Here is a 15,964-nt window from a genome sequence, read left to right as displayed (position 1 = left end):
AGTGAATGCTGCGGGGACAGCTTCGACGATGTCAGGATCGGAGGCGATAAGAAGGTATTTCTCGGTTCTGGGCTGACCAGACGAGGGCGTTGAATACTTGATATTCTTTATCGGCTTCCGGTCTTTTGATGTCAGCTTGGTTACCTTCCAGTATCCCCCCATCGGCAAGTTACTGTGTAGTACATCCTCCAAGAGAAATCCTGCGGAGCCTCGCGTCTGGCCAACTGCGTTGAACAGTGCATACATGCTCCGAGCGTGCGAATCCCAACTCTTGGAGAAAGCTGCTTTTACGAGACCATAAATTTCTGGTGTATGAAAGCCAAGTGTCGACTGGTTGCGTTCGTTACCCGGATATATACCCAGGATCCAATGCGAATCGTCATCTGCGTTCAACCGCAATGGATGAAATATCAGTTGTCTTAACGTGTCCGTCGTAAGTCCGTTGATCATCTTCTGCAGTTGAGTACGGTAAGATCGAAGATCACGGGCAGAACAAGAGATGAGACGAGCAGATGGACCATAATCCGTCCCAAATTTCGCGACTTCTTCATCTGCGGGGGGAACAGGCCAGAATTTCCTCCTTATGCAAATGTGAGGATATCATAGTAATAAAGAAGATACAGGGAGCGTACATAATCAACAGTTCTCGTAGCGGGCTGGGCTTCATGAACCACATATAGGTAAAGGTACTCCGCTTTCGTATCCAATCAAGACGGGCCTTCCGTGGGGAAGCCGCTTGGATTACCCTTGCACCGGAATTCAATATGACTGTTGCGGGAGATACAAGTGTCATGTTTGAATCTACGAGAAACCAGACACCGCTCGGGATCTTGAAATCCGTGTACAAACGCTCCATGTTGCATAGAAACACGCCCTGGTCACACCAATAGGTAAACCGGTTGGGCTCGGTCTGAAAACAAGTGGGAAGATTTGCGAGGAGACGTTCTACAAGAACGTAATATAGAAAACAACTCTTCCCTGCAGACAAATGTCATTATGATCGTTATCCTCGGCCCGTAGGACTTACCGATGCCAGGCATCCCACAGACTATAAAAGCACCTTGGACACCGGATGAAGTGGGCCAATCCGGCTCAGCATCGGTGCACATTTGACCTTCATCGGTATCCATTTGCTGGTCTCCACCTTCATCTTCATCCTTCGAAACTTCCGGTCTCCAATAAGACTCCTCCTGATTAAACTTGGTTTTGGGGAGATCCTGTCTGTCAAACCAGCGTTTTGCATCGGAAAGAGCAGCTTTATATTCAGAAACGACCAATAGGCGTTCTTGGTGTCTATCGTGGTCAGTGTATTGAAAGACAAGTTTGAGCGATTTGTACTGTTCGGAGCCAACGACATCCTCGAAAAGGGCAGTACGATCTTTATTTCTCCAGGCTATTTGATGTAAATTGCGGTATTGTGGGTGTCTAAAGTCAGAGTCGGGATTGACCAAGTTATCGATCTCCCATAAGATCTCTGGCACAGACGCCATGAATGGTTTCCTGGTGTTCGTGGTGTAAGAGGAAAACTCAGTTGGTGCTGAGCGCTGAGACGCGCCTGAGCCGGCGGCCAGCTGAAACAGTACTTAGTACGTAAGCCACTCCAAATACGTCCAAATATCTGGCTCTTAGATCTCGCTAGAATTTTTGACTAGTGTAATAGCTCTGATTTTGCCTGGATTCGGTACTTCATATCCCATTGAGAGCATAGAGATTCAGTTTAACAGTGTGCATCCACTTCCCGTTCATTACCAATGATGATCAGGCAGGCTCGAGAAACTGTTACAAATGCCAAATGATCGACGACGCGATGGTCACACGTTACGAATTTATCGTCACGCTTCTCCAGTGCTCACAGCATCCGCTGTGGGGTCCTCTCTCTCTCTTTTCAACTTCCATGGGAGATGGAAGACAGGCAAATTATTCCAATTGCCTGCAGATTCAGTGCGTATCACGTTGATCAGTTTTAAAACTGACAATGTTCAGCTTGGTTCTTTTCCAGTTCCGTACGACCAATGGCTCGTAACTCATGTCGACACTTCATGGAAAATATCCCAACTGAAAACATGGTTCATTGCGAAATGTATCTCCACCTCGGCGTCTACAAGTGTCAATATCGTCACCTCGGCATTTCCTTTCCTCAATGTACCACCAAAGCCTCGCCCTAAACCATTGAGAAGGCCAGCTTCGCCGATCGTTTTCGCCCCAGACCCGCGGCCTAAGCCCAGGGCCATTTCACCGATACGATTCGCACCGTTGGGCTCACCCAGAGGGTCTATTTACTCTTCTAGAGATGGAAGCTCGGATGAGGAAGGGACAACTATAGCGATGGGATACGAAGTCGACGACGAATCGGGGGATTCTGACGGTGATTTGGCTCCCAGCGGGGGGCAACTTGGAAGGACGCAATATTTATCTCATTTTGATCATCGACCGAGCACTGCTCGATCTGTTACCATTGAACAAGATACCCACACAAACCAACCACTGCCTCATCAATGTCGTCCCGAGCATCATTCAACTGTCCTGCCGAAAACTTGCGCTTATGACATCAGGAAGCTTATGCTCATCCGATTCTCGACTGGTCAGCTACTAGAGGACCATTTTCGTGTCGACGATTGTTCACTCTCGCCCTACGAACTTATTGAAATCCATCGTGTTGGAGAGGTCTTCACGCTTCCTCGCACTGTCATCGAACAGTACGTTCAGCCGTATTGGGAGGGCTGGGTGAAAAGTTTACGGGTCGTAGCGAGGGAATCCCAGCATCATCCATCGAAGAAAAGCAAAGGGAAGCGCCTCGAGAAGGACCGAGAGAACGAACCTAGCGGGAGAAAGCGAAAAACGAGATTGGAATGGCGGGATCGTTGGGTGTTCGTGAAAGATGGAGTCTTGAACCTGAGAAAGAACCGCTTGGTGAGTAATGCTCTCTACGTATTGTCCTCGAGTTCTAACAAATTTCCGTATAAAGGACCCAAATACAGCCCAGCTTCTCCCGCTTGATTCTCTTGTGGAAATCAGAGGCTCTGAACACATTGGCCGCTCTATTACTGCCAGTAGTGGGAATCCTCCCCACCAGCAGCGGATCATCTGTGCGAAATTCCGCTCCAGGGTACCTACTACTCGGTTCGCAGATCAAGGCCCACATTTTAATCGCAATTTACGCCCTGCCCATCATGATCACCACATCAACAGAGATCCGACTAACTTCCAGGGCGACGATTTACAGTCCTTAGCGACTCGCCTCGCTTCACCCTTCACTCCTTCCCAGAATACATTGTCATCAAGGAACCATGTCAAACAGCGACATGCTCAGCCTCCTCCGCACATGTTAACATCATCCTCTACAACATTAGTATCGAGTACTGGTTCAAAAACGAATACCAAACATGCCATCAACGAGAAAACGTCGAACAGTTCGATGTTGACTACTACCACAGTTACTACCCCGAGTTCTGTCGACGCCTATATGACGCCTTCGTCGAGTGGTTACCGCTCTACGTCCAAGAAAGGTGCAGGAACAAGAGCAACCAAGGACGAAGAAGGTGAAGAGGAACACGAGAACGTTTCGGTCGACGAAACGGGCCTCGAGGCAGATACAACGAGAGGTCATCATCATATATCCTCTGATGAGGACGACCAGGAGGAACATGTTCATCCTCAACAGAACTTTGATTCCGATAACGACAATTCCCTCTCATCCTCGGGTTCCCTTTCATCGCCTGTATTCGCGCATAGTGATGATTCTGATATGGGTATTGGGAACCCTGACGAAGGTGGATTCGGGTATGGTGCTCATGGGTGGAACTCCGGATATGGGTTCGACAGAGGGGCTAAGTTGAGGAAGAAAAAGATGGAAAAGGTGCAGGGGATGCGGGGTAACGATGAGGATGTAGATGAGCTTGGGGAAGGTAGTGGTGGAACGACTCATGAGCCGTCCAACGAAGATGGTGGTGGTGGGGCAGATTCGAGTTTTGTTGTCATTAATGCCAATGATGTGATCGGCGACGAGAGAGACAAGGAGAAAGAAAAGGACGTTAAGCCCCCCAGGAAGATTCATAAGAAGGAGAAGGAGAAGGGGAAAGAGAGGGTGACGGTGACGGTGACAGAAAAAGAACGGGAGAGGGAGAATGAGAGACCAACGCCCTCCGTTCAAAAACCAAATGACAGTGAGTGGGTGGTGCTGGATTTGGGGGATGATCATGGTATGGCTCGTTCGCTTTTTTATCTTTACTTTTCCTTGCTCATATGCCAACTTCTTTCTCAGCCTACAAATCCTTCCTTCGCATATTACATCGTCACGCACCTTATTCGATCTTCTCTTCATTCCTCTCTTCCTTGTCGTTACCCCCCATGCCAACTCTAGGCGCATCCTCCCCGTCCACGCCAAATCCAACGCCCGTTCAAGGCTCCACGCCTACCACCAGCCCTATCGTCTTCGCTCCAGCCCCTCCTGACCATCGCAGGCGTCAGACGGACTACGAAATCGCTGCCATTGCAGATCCTGCTCCCACATCCGCGTTTAAGGATTCCGAGACATTCAGGCTCCCTCAGCAAGTCTCCGGGCTTCTTGAAGAAGGAACGAAATTCCTAAACACCTTTGGCGCACTTCCATATCCAGAATGGAGAATCGACCTCGTGACGAGGGCGAGGAAGTGTGGTTTGGGTGGTGTGAACCGAGGAGTAGAAATGCATCTGTGGGGTGGCGATTTGAGTAGTTTTGAGAGTGGTTCTTTGAACGCTAGCGAAAGACGGGCCTCTTCTACTCTCAGTGTGAATGGTTCATTGGAACTGGGTAGCGAGGAAGAGAGTTTGAGAAGGAGGAAGAAGAAGAAGGCGGATAGGAAGTTGACGTTGGAACATGAAAATAAGGCTATCGGGCTTGAGAGGACTGAGTCGGGGTCATCTGTCATTTCGAAGAGGAACAGTATCAGTAAGCGGAAATCGCGGGGAGAGCGTGCAGAGGGAGAAGACGACATCTACTTTTCCGCTGACGACGGCAGTGGGAAGGGGAGTGGGAGTGAATCGTCGGAGTTGAACGGGGTACCTGATAGCGATGACAACGATAGCGGCGAAGAGAGTAGTGACGCAGAGTGGATGGGGTGGATGGCTGATCTGTATCGGCAGTCCACGGTTTATAGAGATAATCGGAAGAAACGGAAGGAGACGAACGGCAAGGCTATGGCCATTCCACAAGCTGAGAAGGAGGTCTGGATCCAGGAAGATGGTTATCGGTTGGCACAGAGGGAGCGTATGGCGTTGGAACCTACGGGGGTGGTCTTGAGCCCCCAATTGCAGCTGCTACCAGCTGCCCAGGTTTCGCTAGCGTCCACTCCTCAACACACACCCGCGCCTTCGATCACTAACGCTTACGCGGACGAACCACAATCGTATTCTCAACAGTATTCGACAACAATAGGTACAACGAGACTCTCATCACCGTCATCGAACGAAAGCCTTTCAAGGCCACGTGGTAGACGACTTAGCTTTGGTATGAGTTTCTCTCCGCCAATATCAGACCCACACTCGCATCCGTCGTACACTTCATCTCCTGCTATCACGCCTTCTTCATCACATCATAACCACAATAGATCGAACTCGCAAAAATTTACCTCGGGTTTATCGCATTTCGCTTCCACTGGAGGCATAGGTTCGGAATTCCGCGAGCGCGAGTTTGTGAGTGGTAGACGGCCTAGTATGCCTACTCTCGCATTGGCTGGGCACACGACTTGTCAAGATTCATATTCAAAAGCTCATTCCACGGTATCGTCACCTCAACCGTCCACGGTGACATTTATAACCGCCACCGCCGAGCCTTTGGCTGATACACTCAATGACAAGGCCAGTAGGCGAGCAAGTTTGACCATGAGCTCTCTTGGGAGGTCATCTTCTAGGCGTAGGAAGAAGGAGCTGGAGAGCGAGAAGGAGAAAGATAAAGCGAAGAAGGAGAAGGCCAAGGGTAAGGAGAAAGAAAAAGAAAAGGGCAAAGAGCGGGAGAAGGAGGAGAAAGAAAGGAAGGGAAAGGAAAGGGAGAAGGATGAAACCGCTCAAACCGATCACTCAGCCGACCTTGGAAAGACTACCGGTAAAGTTCGGCGACCACGCTTATCTCTGTCCACCGGCTCGCGTCAAAACCTATCTAACCTCTCTCAGCAACAACTACCATTCTCGCAAAGTCCGCCACCAACGATGCAGAGTCATGTTATCAGAAGGATGAGAAGCGGGTCAAGTTTGTTGTCTGGTGGAGAACTGGAGGGTGACAGTCACGGGAGGGGTGTCAATAATCCTCATCCAGGGGTCAAAAAGAGGAAAACGGGGCTTGTGCGGGAGGTTTCTATGAGAGCGGAGAAGTTGGTGCAAGGACTGGAGTCAGCCTTGGATTTTGTGGACGGAAGGTAGTGACATGTTTTTCTCTCTTTTATTGAGTGGGACCATTTTATCGTAGACTGTTGTAGTTTTATCGCATTATCCGCTATCGTGGTTTGCTTCTCCTTCCTCTGTGTTCGCTACCTGTTCTCTCCTCTGGATTGTCTCCAAATAGCTAGCTATCTGTACCTTATCACGGCATGTACTCATACCTGTTGCAAGTTAGAGAGAAGATACCTGTACGACTTCAACCGCCATTTGTCCTCCAGCAGGAACTCCGACAGAATTTCATCTAAGTATCAAGAGATATCCGGGCACAAAAAAGTAATATTGCCATTGCATCCAGAATCCCATTCTCTACTTATGTACGACACAGCATTATCAAGTCCTCGCTTAGTAGCTAACCTCTACGATACGGCCGCGGTCCGTTTGAGATGGAGATGATCAATAACAGGCTTCTTCTCATCGTTATCGTCCACTTGAAATGTTTGGCACTGAGATTGAAGTTGTTGTATTTGGAGCGCTATCTGTGTCAGTAGCCAGTCAGGCCAAAGTCAGGTGGTACTCTCCGTTGCTTTCGTGAATCTATGTGACACCGTCACACTCAACCTCTATCGAAAGTACATCGCGGATCCACAAGGTGCAACCGTAGATGCTGAGAAGCGGACCCGGGCTTTTGGTTGTTGTCACTTGTCCCGAACTACCAGTGAGTAATTGCTTCTCTATCTGAGAGTCTGAAAACTTACAGCATACATTATACCACACGTAGACAACATGCACACGAGTCCACGACCCCAACTAGTACATATGAGGACTCTTGAAGAGTAAGATTGGATGAAGATGGACGAACTCGACCACTACAACGAACAGCCCCCATCATTAATCACCAACAAGCCTCCCACCCAAACCTACTGACTTAACGTGTTTATCCTTACTAGTTGTTGGACGCCGTCAACAATTTCCAGCTAAAGTCGCCACTGGCAGTCAACTTGTATATTCAGCTGGTAGTACCTTCGCACCACATCCACAGTATTTCACGTAGTTCTTGGTGGAAATCATGACTCCGTTTCAGCCATATGACGGAATACCGTATCAAGCGCAGTTTTTGATATGTGCTGGTATTGGGAACGATCATCATGGGGGTTTTCAGCTTCCTGATATGATGTCTATGCAATAACTAATGATGATTGAGGACCAACATCTTGTTTGAGAGTTTACTCTGCTTGTACAGGAGCGGAGAAATGATTAGAGATTATCTGTTGAGTAGAGCAAGAGTTCAAATGTTCATCACTTGACAATCTTTCTCCCAACTTTCTCCTCTCATAATTTTCTAAATCCTCATTGGAAGTCTATCCATCATCAATTTTATATCAGAATCTGCTATTCACTGATATGATAGTCATGAAGAATGTGCCACCAACATTTGATAATTGATTGATTTCAAAAGTTCATCACTTGACAATTGTTCTCCTCTGCTTATAATTTTCTGAATCCTCATCACAAGTCCAGCCATCATCAATTTTGTATCAGAATCTGCCATTCACTGATATGATATTCATTAACGTGCCACCAACATTTGATAGTTGATTAATGGCAGTCTATTCTACAATAAATACCATACTATTACTGACTCCTGAGGCCCTTTTCCCAGTTTCCTGCTTGTCCATGGCTGAGCACCAGTTGGCAATTTCAGAGTTGGCCATAGTCCCTGTAAGTTCTGTCAACTAATGTTTCAAATAATGAGGCTAACTTTGCTTTTAGTTTGTGGATGGTTTGTGTCTGCAGCAAAGTATTTCCAATAACTGGGCACCTGAATCTTGAATGTCACAGTTTCCAGTGCTTTGCTTCTTGCCTATGACATGGTGATCAACCTTGATGTTGAGGTTGAGCATATTTGGATAAGAAAATGGTCATTCTTGACTGTTGTATACATCATACAACGTTATCTCCCATTCTTTGACAGTGGATTAGTTATTTACTGTGGGTGTGTCAGTATATTCTAAGTTTGGTAGTGACCTCACTATACACTTGTTATACACAGACCATTTTGGAAATTTGACTGACCATTATTGCACCTTGATTTTCAACCTTATTATGTGTATGTTCTACGTTGCACTATATTGTCCAATGGGTCTGTGGTGACTGTTTCTGCAGGGTCTTATGTTGTTGGTATCAGCCTGTCTCAATGTGCGCTGTTCCATCAAGCTTTTTGATCTTTGCAATTTACTTTATTCAGTCATTCTAACACTTCGTGTGTGGGCAGTCTGGAACAGAAGCATGTCAGTGGGCATAGGATTCATTATATTCTTCCTTGCTTGTTGGATCCCAAGCTATACTCTCTTAGCACAATTTTCAAGACTCACATGTAGGTTCCTGCTTCCTTTGCTTTTATGTAGAAATAATATCACTTCTAGTTGGACCCTTTCCAATTACACACTATCCAAATTTTGGATGCTTCATTGCTAGTGCTTTACCTCTGTTACCATTTTGGGTGTGCTGGTTGGCATATGACACTGGTGAGTCATTTGTACATCCTCCCCTGAAAGACCAAGAAACTGATATGTTGTTGCTAGGTACCTTTGTGATGATTCTGATACCTGGTCTCAAAACATGTGTGTTAACCTCTTCCACCAATAGTACAAGTATAATGATGTTTTACCTCTAGATCATAGGGGTAGCAGATCAGGGCTTCTCAAGACTATATCTCAAGATGGTAGGATCACCAGCTGAATATTCCTTGTCCATGAGATTGAACTGACGTAAAACTAGGTGTTGCCTACTATGTGATCATGTTCTGTGAGGTGTCCCACTCCAAGCTGTATTATTTTTACTGATCTCCCAACCCCACTCCCCAGTAATCATACTGGTAAATGTGATATGCACTGTTGTTCTCCCAGTAAGCAGACAATGGCTGGAGCCCCAGTGGTATATTGGTCAATTATAATTAAAAGAACTGACTTGATTTTTTTCCCTTTAGATTGAGTTCCGAACCACTCTCATGTTCTCGTATGTTAGATTGTTTCCATGTCTTTGGCAACATCTCTAACTGATAAGCAGATTTGCACGCATTACACATTCTCTTGGAACCAGTCGCATTGTCCTCCATATCCGTCAAGCAGCCTGGGAACGTTCATCTGGTCATCAAACTTCATTGTCACAGATTCAATTCACACAAAATGTAAATGAAGAATCACTTTCTGTCTCTAATAGGATACATAATTGTTTTGACATCTTAGAATTGTCAACTCAACTGTAATGGATTATAAAGTAATTGCCACTTGGGATCCTTAGCACTGTACAACAGATGTATTTGAGCCAAACTAGATATATATCATTGCTGAAACCAACCTTGAGGAATAAAGTCTAGAGCAGATTGAGGCAAAAAAATGGACCAGAATTATTTGTGTATTATTATTGCAGATTGACCAGTCTTGAATAATTATTAGTGTTCTCCTTAGCTCAGGTTGGACTGGGTTTAGCCTGACCTGCAGCCCAAAAAAGTGACCCAGGTCAGCAAACAGGTTTGTCAGGAACCTGCTAGGAAATATCTTATCTTCTATTTTGTTTCTACGAAACATCCAGACATAAAAAAAAATAATCATGTATGACACAGCATCAAGTGCTCATTTGCCTTTGTTATCTGATTAGCTAACTTCTGCAATATGGTTATGGTTCTGATGGAGATTATTGTTATTGTTCACTTGAAGTGTCTGGCATTTATATTGAAGTCATTGTATTTGGAGCACTGTCTGCATTGTTCCAGTCATAGTTAGCCAGTCTTCTCTGACAACCATTGCATATATTTAAACTGTCACGAACTTGCTATACTCCGAGTACTCTGCCATAGTACTCTGCACATAGTCATGGCTGTTTCCGTTGATATACTCGATTGTCTCTATTCCCATGATCACCCCTTGTCGACCCCTTGAGCTCCTTACTGTCGACCATCCTGTCTGACCCGCAATTGCCATAGACCATTGTAGATAGGGAGGCCCCTGCCCCCTCGACTCCTTTACTCCTTAAGTAGTGTAGTGTATAAGTACTCCAAGTGTACTGTAGAACCCTACTCTTGTCTGGTCAATCCTACCTAGAAGTCATTCCTTTCTTATTCATTGTTGGCTCACCTCGCTCAAGGATTGACTCCTGACAATAGACAAGAGTACCCTAGGGGCGACCTGACCCTTTCTACGCTCGCCAACCTTTAGTTTGGACACCTTCATTCTTGATCGCTGTGCAGATGTCTGCCACCTTAGATCACGATACTCCAATGGACAACAATCCTAATTCTAATATCTCCCAACATGCTGGACCCATACTTAGTGATCCAGAAACCCTTACGTAAGGAACCAATGAATGGTTTGAAGGCCTTAGTTTGCAGCAGCAGGACAGAGAACTGAACACCAATATTTGGAGACAGCTTAGCCAGCTTGATGGTCAGAACAAAGTTATTGCTAGGTTACTCGAGGAAAGCCACAGCTGAGTAATGACAAGTCCTCCGCTATGAAATCTAAAGCTTTCAATGGGACCCCTGAAGGCATCGACCCCTTCTTTGCCCAGCTCTATATATACTTCCAGAGGAACCCTGAAAGTATGTCACTGACCATGCGCGAGTTCTTGGAACCCTTGCTCATATGACTGACAGTGTATTACCCCCTAAATGGGCAGCTAATAAAATCCAGGAAATCGAGAGTGGACAGTGGCCATCACCATTTAGAGCCTGTTCAGGTGCCTGGCTACGGCCTGGGCTTATGCACCAAAATGAACACTGCCGTCAGACCAAGTATTATCCCATGTGAAATACCCTAAGCACTGGCTATAATGAGGTGTTCACTGTGTTGCACTGGCTTGTCACACCACGGCCTTTGTATTTTACATGCATGTCATCATCTCTCCCCCTCCCCCTCTCCTCCCCCTTCCCCTCATGTTGGATAACCAAGAGGATAAAAAGAAAACTGCCTGGTACCCACATCAAGATCAAAGCATGATCAAGACATTGTTGAATGTCGCTGGAGAAGCAAAGCAAGCAAATGGAGGTTGGAAGAGTGGTGTGTGGAGAAGTGTCAGGATCACCTCAAGAAGGTACATCTTTATATTCATTTCATTCTACTTATCTGAATTTGTTTTTAGTTGAAGATATGTGTGCCTACGTAAAATGGCTTCACTCAAAGAGTGGCTTTGGCTGGGACGATGAGAAAAATATGATCACTGCTTCTGAGCAGAGCTGGAAGGAGCTGAAAACAGTCAAGGTTTGTTACGGTGATTTATTCTTGTTGCTTGTACTGACTCATCTCTGCATCAGGCTAGATCAAAGAAGAATTTTTCTTTATAGTGCAACATTATGACTCTCCACAGAGGCATGAACATGCCATCAAGCTACTCAAAGAAGATGGCGAACTTGTGGTGAACTCAGCTGATACTCGGGATGATGTTGTTATGTGCTTTGAGCAAAACAGCCGCTCAATAGCCTCCTTCCTTGTCCTCCCCTCCAAAGAACGACATGTTCAGTATGCTCACAAGCTCACAACTCACACTTTCTGATTTCTGATGCTTTCTGTGGTCTGTTTCAATAATTCATTATCCTCAATTCTCAGTCTCCACTGTTGTACTATGTTGTCGCAGTCTCCAATTCCCATATAATAATACATAGTTCATGTAAATTAACCATGTTCATGAAGAAATTGTTGGTATGATTCCCACATCTCCATTGCAATTGTATTATTCCCTCATTCTCTCAGCTTCACTTATGTGACACTACTTGTAACAGACATGACACTGAAAGCCAATGCTGACCTAGGCCGTGGCTTTCTCTGATCGGAGGCCATAGCCCAAGCCTTGGTCATAGCTGGCACACCTGAAGAGGCCCTTAATGACCTGAAGGCAGAAATCTGCTGGGATTTTGCTGGTGGTGACCAGAAGGGTATAGCACAAAGGAGCTTGGTCTAGAAGCCAGGCAAATTTGCCAGTCAGTTCTTCCTTGGGTTTGAGGAGTACAGGGCTGAGTCCAGACTTGAAGAAGAGGGACTCCTCATGCTCTTGAAAACAAACTTGAAACCATTCCTCATTAGTCGTATCTATGCCATGGATCCAATGCTGCAGACCTACAGCAAATGGAAGGAAGCAGCAATTCAATTTGACCTCCAGGAGTACAGTGCACGAAACTTAAGGATGGAGCATAACGCACGTACCCCAGCAACAAAACCTGCTGCAGCAGTGCCTCGGAGTACTAATAACCCCTTCCGAACTCAAGCTCCATCCACAGTACCTACTGTGGGAGTGGTGCCTGACAATGCTACAATTTCCAGGAAGTTGGCCATCTTGCACAGGACTGCCCCAACCCCAAGGTTAATCGCATATCTTGACTTCTTAACGAGATTCAAGCGCTTAGTGATATGGAGAAAGCAGAGTTCAGGAGAATCAGTGAGGAGGCGGGTTTTAGAATTCCTTAGGAAGGAAAATACACCACCTAAGGGACCTTTTGTCTGTAAATTCAATAACAATTGATTCAGTGTTTTAACGAATGAGAGTGACTTGGTGAAAGATGAAGACGTATCAGAAAAGCCTGTACCTAATATACCATTGAAATCAAAAAGAACTGGAGTACCACAGTGAGTACCTGCTCGGGTACCTCCTAGAACCAGTACCCCTGAACTCTCTTACCCCGCATCAAGAAGAGACACATATTAGATTTATTGGAACTTATGCCATCATGAGAAGAAGGGACGACACCTCTTGAAGAAGTGGGCACATGCAAGTAGAGCACCTGAAGTCGACGACGACTTAGTGCACAACATTCTTCTGATGACTGTTCAAGATGCACTCAGCCATAGAGCAATTGAAAGAGTCTGTTTGGTGGATCCAGAAGATTCAAGAGGACTCTGAGTTGGTACCCACAGCTTTGGAGACCCTTAACTCACACAAGAGGTTTGTCACTGAAGCGCTTCTCAATTGTGGGGCTACAGGCTGCTACATCAATAGAGTGTTTGCTATGGATAAGGGACTCAAGCTGAATGAATTAGCTCGACCAGTCCCTGTCTAATGGGACTCCTAATCATGCAGGGAGGATTTCCCACACAGTCAAGCTTCAAATTACAATTCAAAACCACACAGAGGTCACCACATTCACTGTAACTGAAACAGGCAAAAGCGATGTGATTATAGGATACAACTGGCTTCGGCACCATAATCTAACGGTGGATTGGAAAAAGGGGACCCTTCAGTTCAATTGGTGCCCACTGGAGTGTAAGCGTCGTCGAATGTGGCAAATATGGAAAGAGGAGGATAGTGAAGACATCAAAAAGGAGGATCAGATCTTCATGACACAGATTCATTTCGATGACGAAAGAATGGAACAAAGAGCATTGCGGCAGAGCTAGCTGCCCAGTATATGCAGGAACAAGGAAAGGAAACGATAGAAGAAATGGTACCCCCAGAGTACCTTGAAAAGTACAGCTCGGTGTTTCAAAAGGGAGATTTCGACTCCTTACCTGAGCAAAGGAAGTGGAACCATGCTATCGAACTCAAAGAAGGCTCAGAACCCTTCAAAAGTAAACTGTATCTGCTATCAATAGAGGAACAGAAAGAACTCAATGTGTTCATAGAGGAACACCTGAAGACAGTGTGTATTTGTCCGTCTAAATCCCCAATATCCTCACCTTTCTTCTTTTTGAGGATGGGAAATTGCACCCAGTACAGGACTACTGGAGGCTCAACATGATGACTATAAAAAACCAATACCCTATTCCTTTGATTTCTGATGTACTCTACAAGCTTTGTAATGCCAAGATTTCCACAAAATTAGATGTGCGATGGGGGTATAACAACATCAGAATTAAGGAAGGAGATGAACAGAAGGCAGCGTTTGTAACTAACCAAGGCCTTTTTGAGCCTTGGTGATGTTCTTCGGCCTGACAAACTCTGCTGCAACCTTCCAGACTATGATGAACGAAATCTTCACAGACCTTGTCATCGCTGGAAAGGTTTTTGTCTATATAGACAATATTCTGATCTTCAGTGAAGACAAGGATTCACACAAAGAGAAGGTGGACAAGGTACTCCATATCCTAAAGGAGCACAATTTATACCTCAAACCGGAAAAGTGCGAGTTCCATAAAGCTGAGGTGGAGTACCTAGGCCTCATTGTTGGAAATGGCCATCTCTGCATGGATCCTGTGAAGGTTGATGGAATAAGGAAGTGGGAAACACCTGAATGCATTAAGGATGTTCAAAGCTTTCTAGGATTCACGAATTTCTATCAAAAGTTTATTCATGGGTACTCCAACCTTTCCCGACCTTTGAACGACTTAACAAAGAAGGAGCATATATGGAAATGGGGGGACTCCGAGCAACATGCATTCAACTCATTGAAGGATGCAGTGTGCTCAGATCCAAGACTCCACTTTCCTGTTGACAACACATTGTTTAGGGTTGAAGTGGGCAGCTCAAACTCTGCAACAGGAGCTATCCTGTCCCAAAAACAGGATGATGGATGGGTACTGATCGCATTCCTATCAAAAGGTTTAAATGAAACTGAGTGAAATTACAACATTCATGACAAGGAAATGTTGGCTATTATGTATGCACTATCGGAGTGGAGATATTACCTGATGAACAGTACACAGTTCGAAATTTGGACAGATCACCAAAACTTACAATACTTTATGACATTGAAAACACTCAATTGACGACAAGCAAGATGGTCAGTAGCACTTGTGGATTACAATTTTGTGTTGGTCCATAAACCTGGGAAATCCCACACCAAACCTGACCATACTTTTGAGGTGAAAGGGCCATGAAAGGGGGGAAAATGACAACAAGGACATCACCCTCTTGAAACCCAAATTTCTCCATGTTATTCACGCTGTGGGTACTGAGGGTAATCCTGGGGGCCACTTCCTAGAGGAAATCAAGAGGCATAAAGCAAAATGGGAAGTCAAGGTCTTGGAAATAGGAGAAAACAAAGGCAACATCAAGAACCATGGGAACTACTTGACTAAAGACAACCTGCTCTACGTACTGTTATGAACTGTTCACTTTTCAGGCCTACCATACCCTGCTAACCAGCACACAGTACCCCCAGCAATTTTCCTAAGTCCTAATCTTATCATAGATCCTCATTATCAGCAACCCCCACTCAATTCACATGTGATATCCCCTCAGTAGCCTTATCTGAGATACAATGCAGTCATTACAGCCTTACGACTCACTCTACAGTCATTCCTTATCAATATTTCCCATGTTATCTCTTCAGTAAGTATATATTTCACTCATACACAGTCATTCTGACTCAATCCTTTATCTTTCCATTCATTTACATAGTAAACCTAGTCATACATAGATAAGTAAACTGACTCATACATAGATAACAGTAGAGTATGTAAACCCTGAGGTTTTGGCACCAAAACCTCAACCTTGATATTTTTAACCCTTTTTAACCACTCTGTAACCCATCTAACCTCTCATAGTAGTGCTGAATTATATTCTGTCTCTACAAACAGCCACCTAGTGTGAAACTATTATTCCAGCCAGCTTTTAAGCTAGACATCACCCAACAGCCAGCCTCCAGGCTAGAAACCACCCTCAACAGCCAGCTTCCAAAGCTAGACAA

General features: G+C 45.4%; 2 protein-coding genes across 2 annotated transcripts; both read left to right on the top strand.

Moving 5' to 3' along the window:
* The first annotated feature begins 1,763 nt into the window (after positions 1 to 1,763).
* On the top strand, positions 1,764 to 6,629 carry E1B28_010801 (uncharacterized protein). Its single transcript, XM_043155780.1, has 4 exons — positions 1,764 to 1,941; positions 2,000 to 2,910; positions 2,966 to 4,199; positions 4,262 to 6,629. Exons 1-4 carry the CDS (start codon positions 1,902 to 1,904, stop codon positions 6,391 to 6,393), a joined length of 4,317 nt encoding a protein of 1,438 aa, XP_043005562.1. The 5' UTR covers positions 1,764 to 1,901; the 3' UTR covers positions 6,394 to 6,629.
* A 4,604-nt stretch (positions 6,630 to 11,233) lies between these two features.
* E1B28_010800 (uncharacterized protein) lies at positions 11,234 to 11,898 on the top strand (the record flags this gene model as incomplete). The annotated part of the gene is made up of 3 exons (XM_043155779.1): positions 11,234 to 11,405; positions 11,488 to 11,606; positions 11,665 to 11,898. The coding sequence occupies 3 exons, from the start codon at positions 11,234 to 11,236 to the stop codon at positions 11,896 to 11,898; spliced, it is 525 nt and encodes a 174-aa protein (XP_043005561.1).
* Positions 11,899 to 15,964: the final 4,066 nt, after the last annotated feature.

This window comes from Marasmius oreades, chromosome 7, assembly GCF_018924745.1.
Source record: "Marasmius oreades isolate 03SP1 chromosome 7, whole genome shotgun sequence".
In the NCBI taxonomy this organism is placed as follows: Eukaryota; Fungi; Basidiomycota; class Agaricomycetes; order Agaricales; family Marasmiaceae; genus Marasmius; species Marasmius oreades.
The sequence above is the reverse complement of the archived record's forward strand: the minus strand, read 5'-3'. Positions and strand labels throughout refer to the sequence as shown.

Bases quoted from the DNA above. Each gene is read 5' to 3' on its own strand.
- E1B28_010801 (XM_043155780.1), top strand. From the start codon at position 1,902: ATGGAAGACAGGCAAATTATTCCAATTGCCTGCAGATTCA. The intron at 1,942-1,999 runs GTGCGTATCACG...GTTCTTTTCCAG, and splicing joins TCCAATTGCCTGCAGATTCA to TTCCGTACGACCAATGGCTC. The intron at 2,911-2,965 runs GTGAGTAATGCT...TTCCGTATAAAG, and splicing joins ACCTGAGAAAGAACCGCTTG to GACCCAAATACAGCCCAGCT.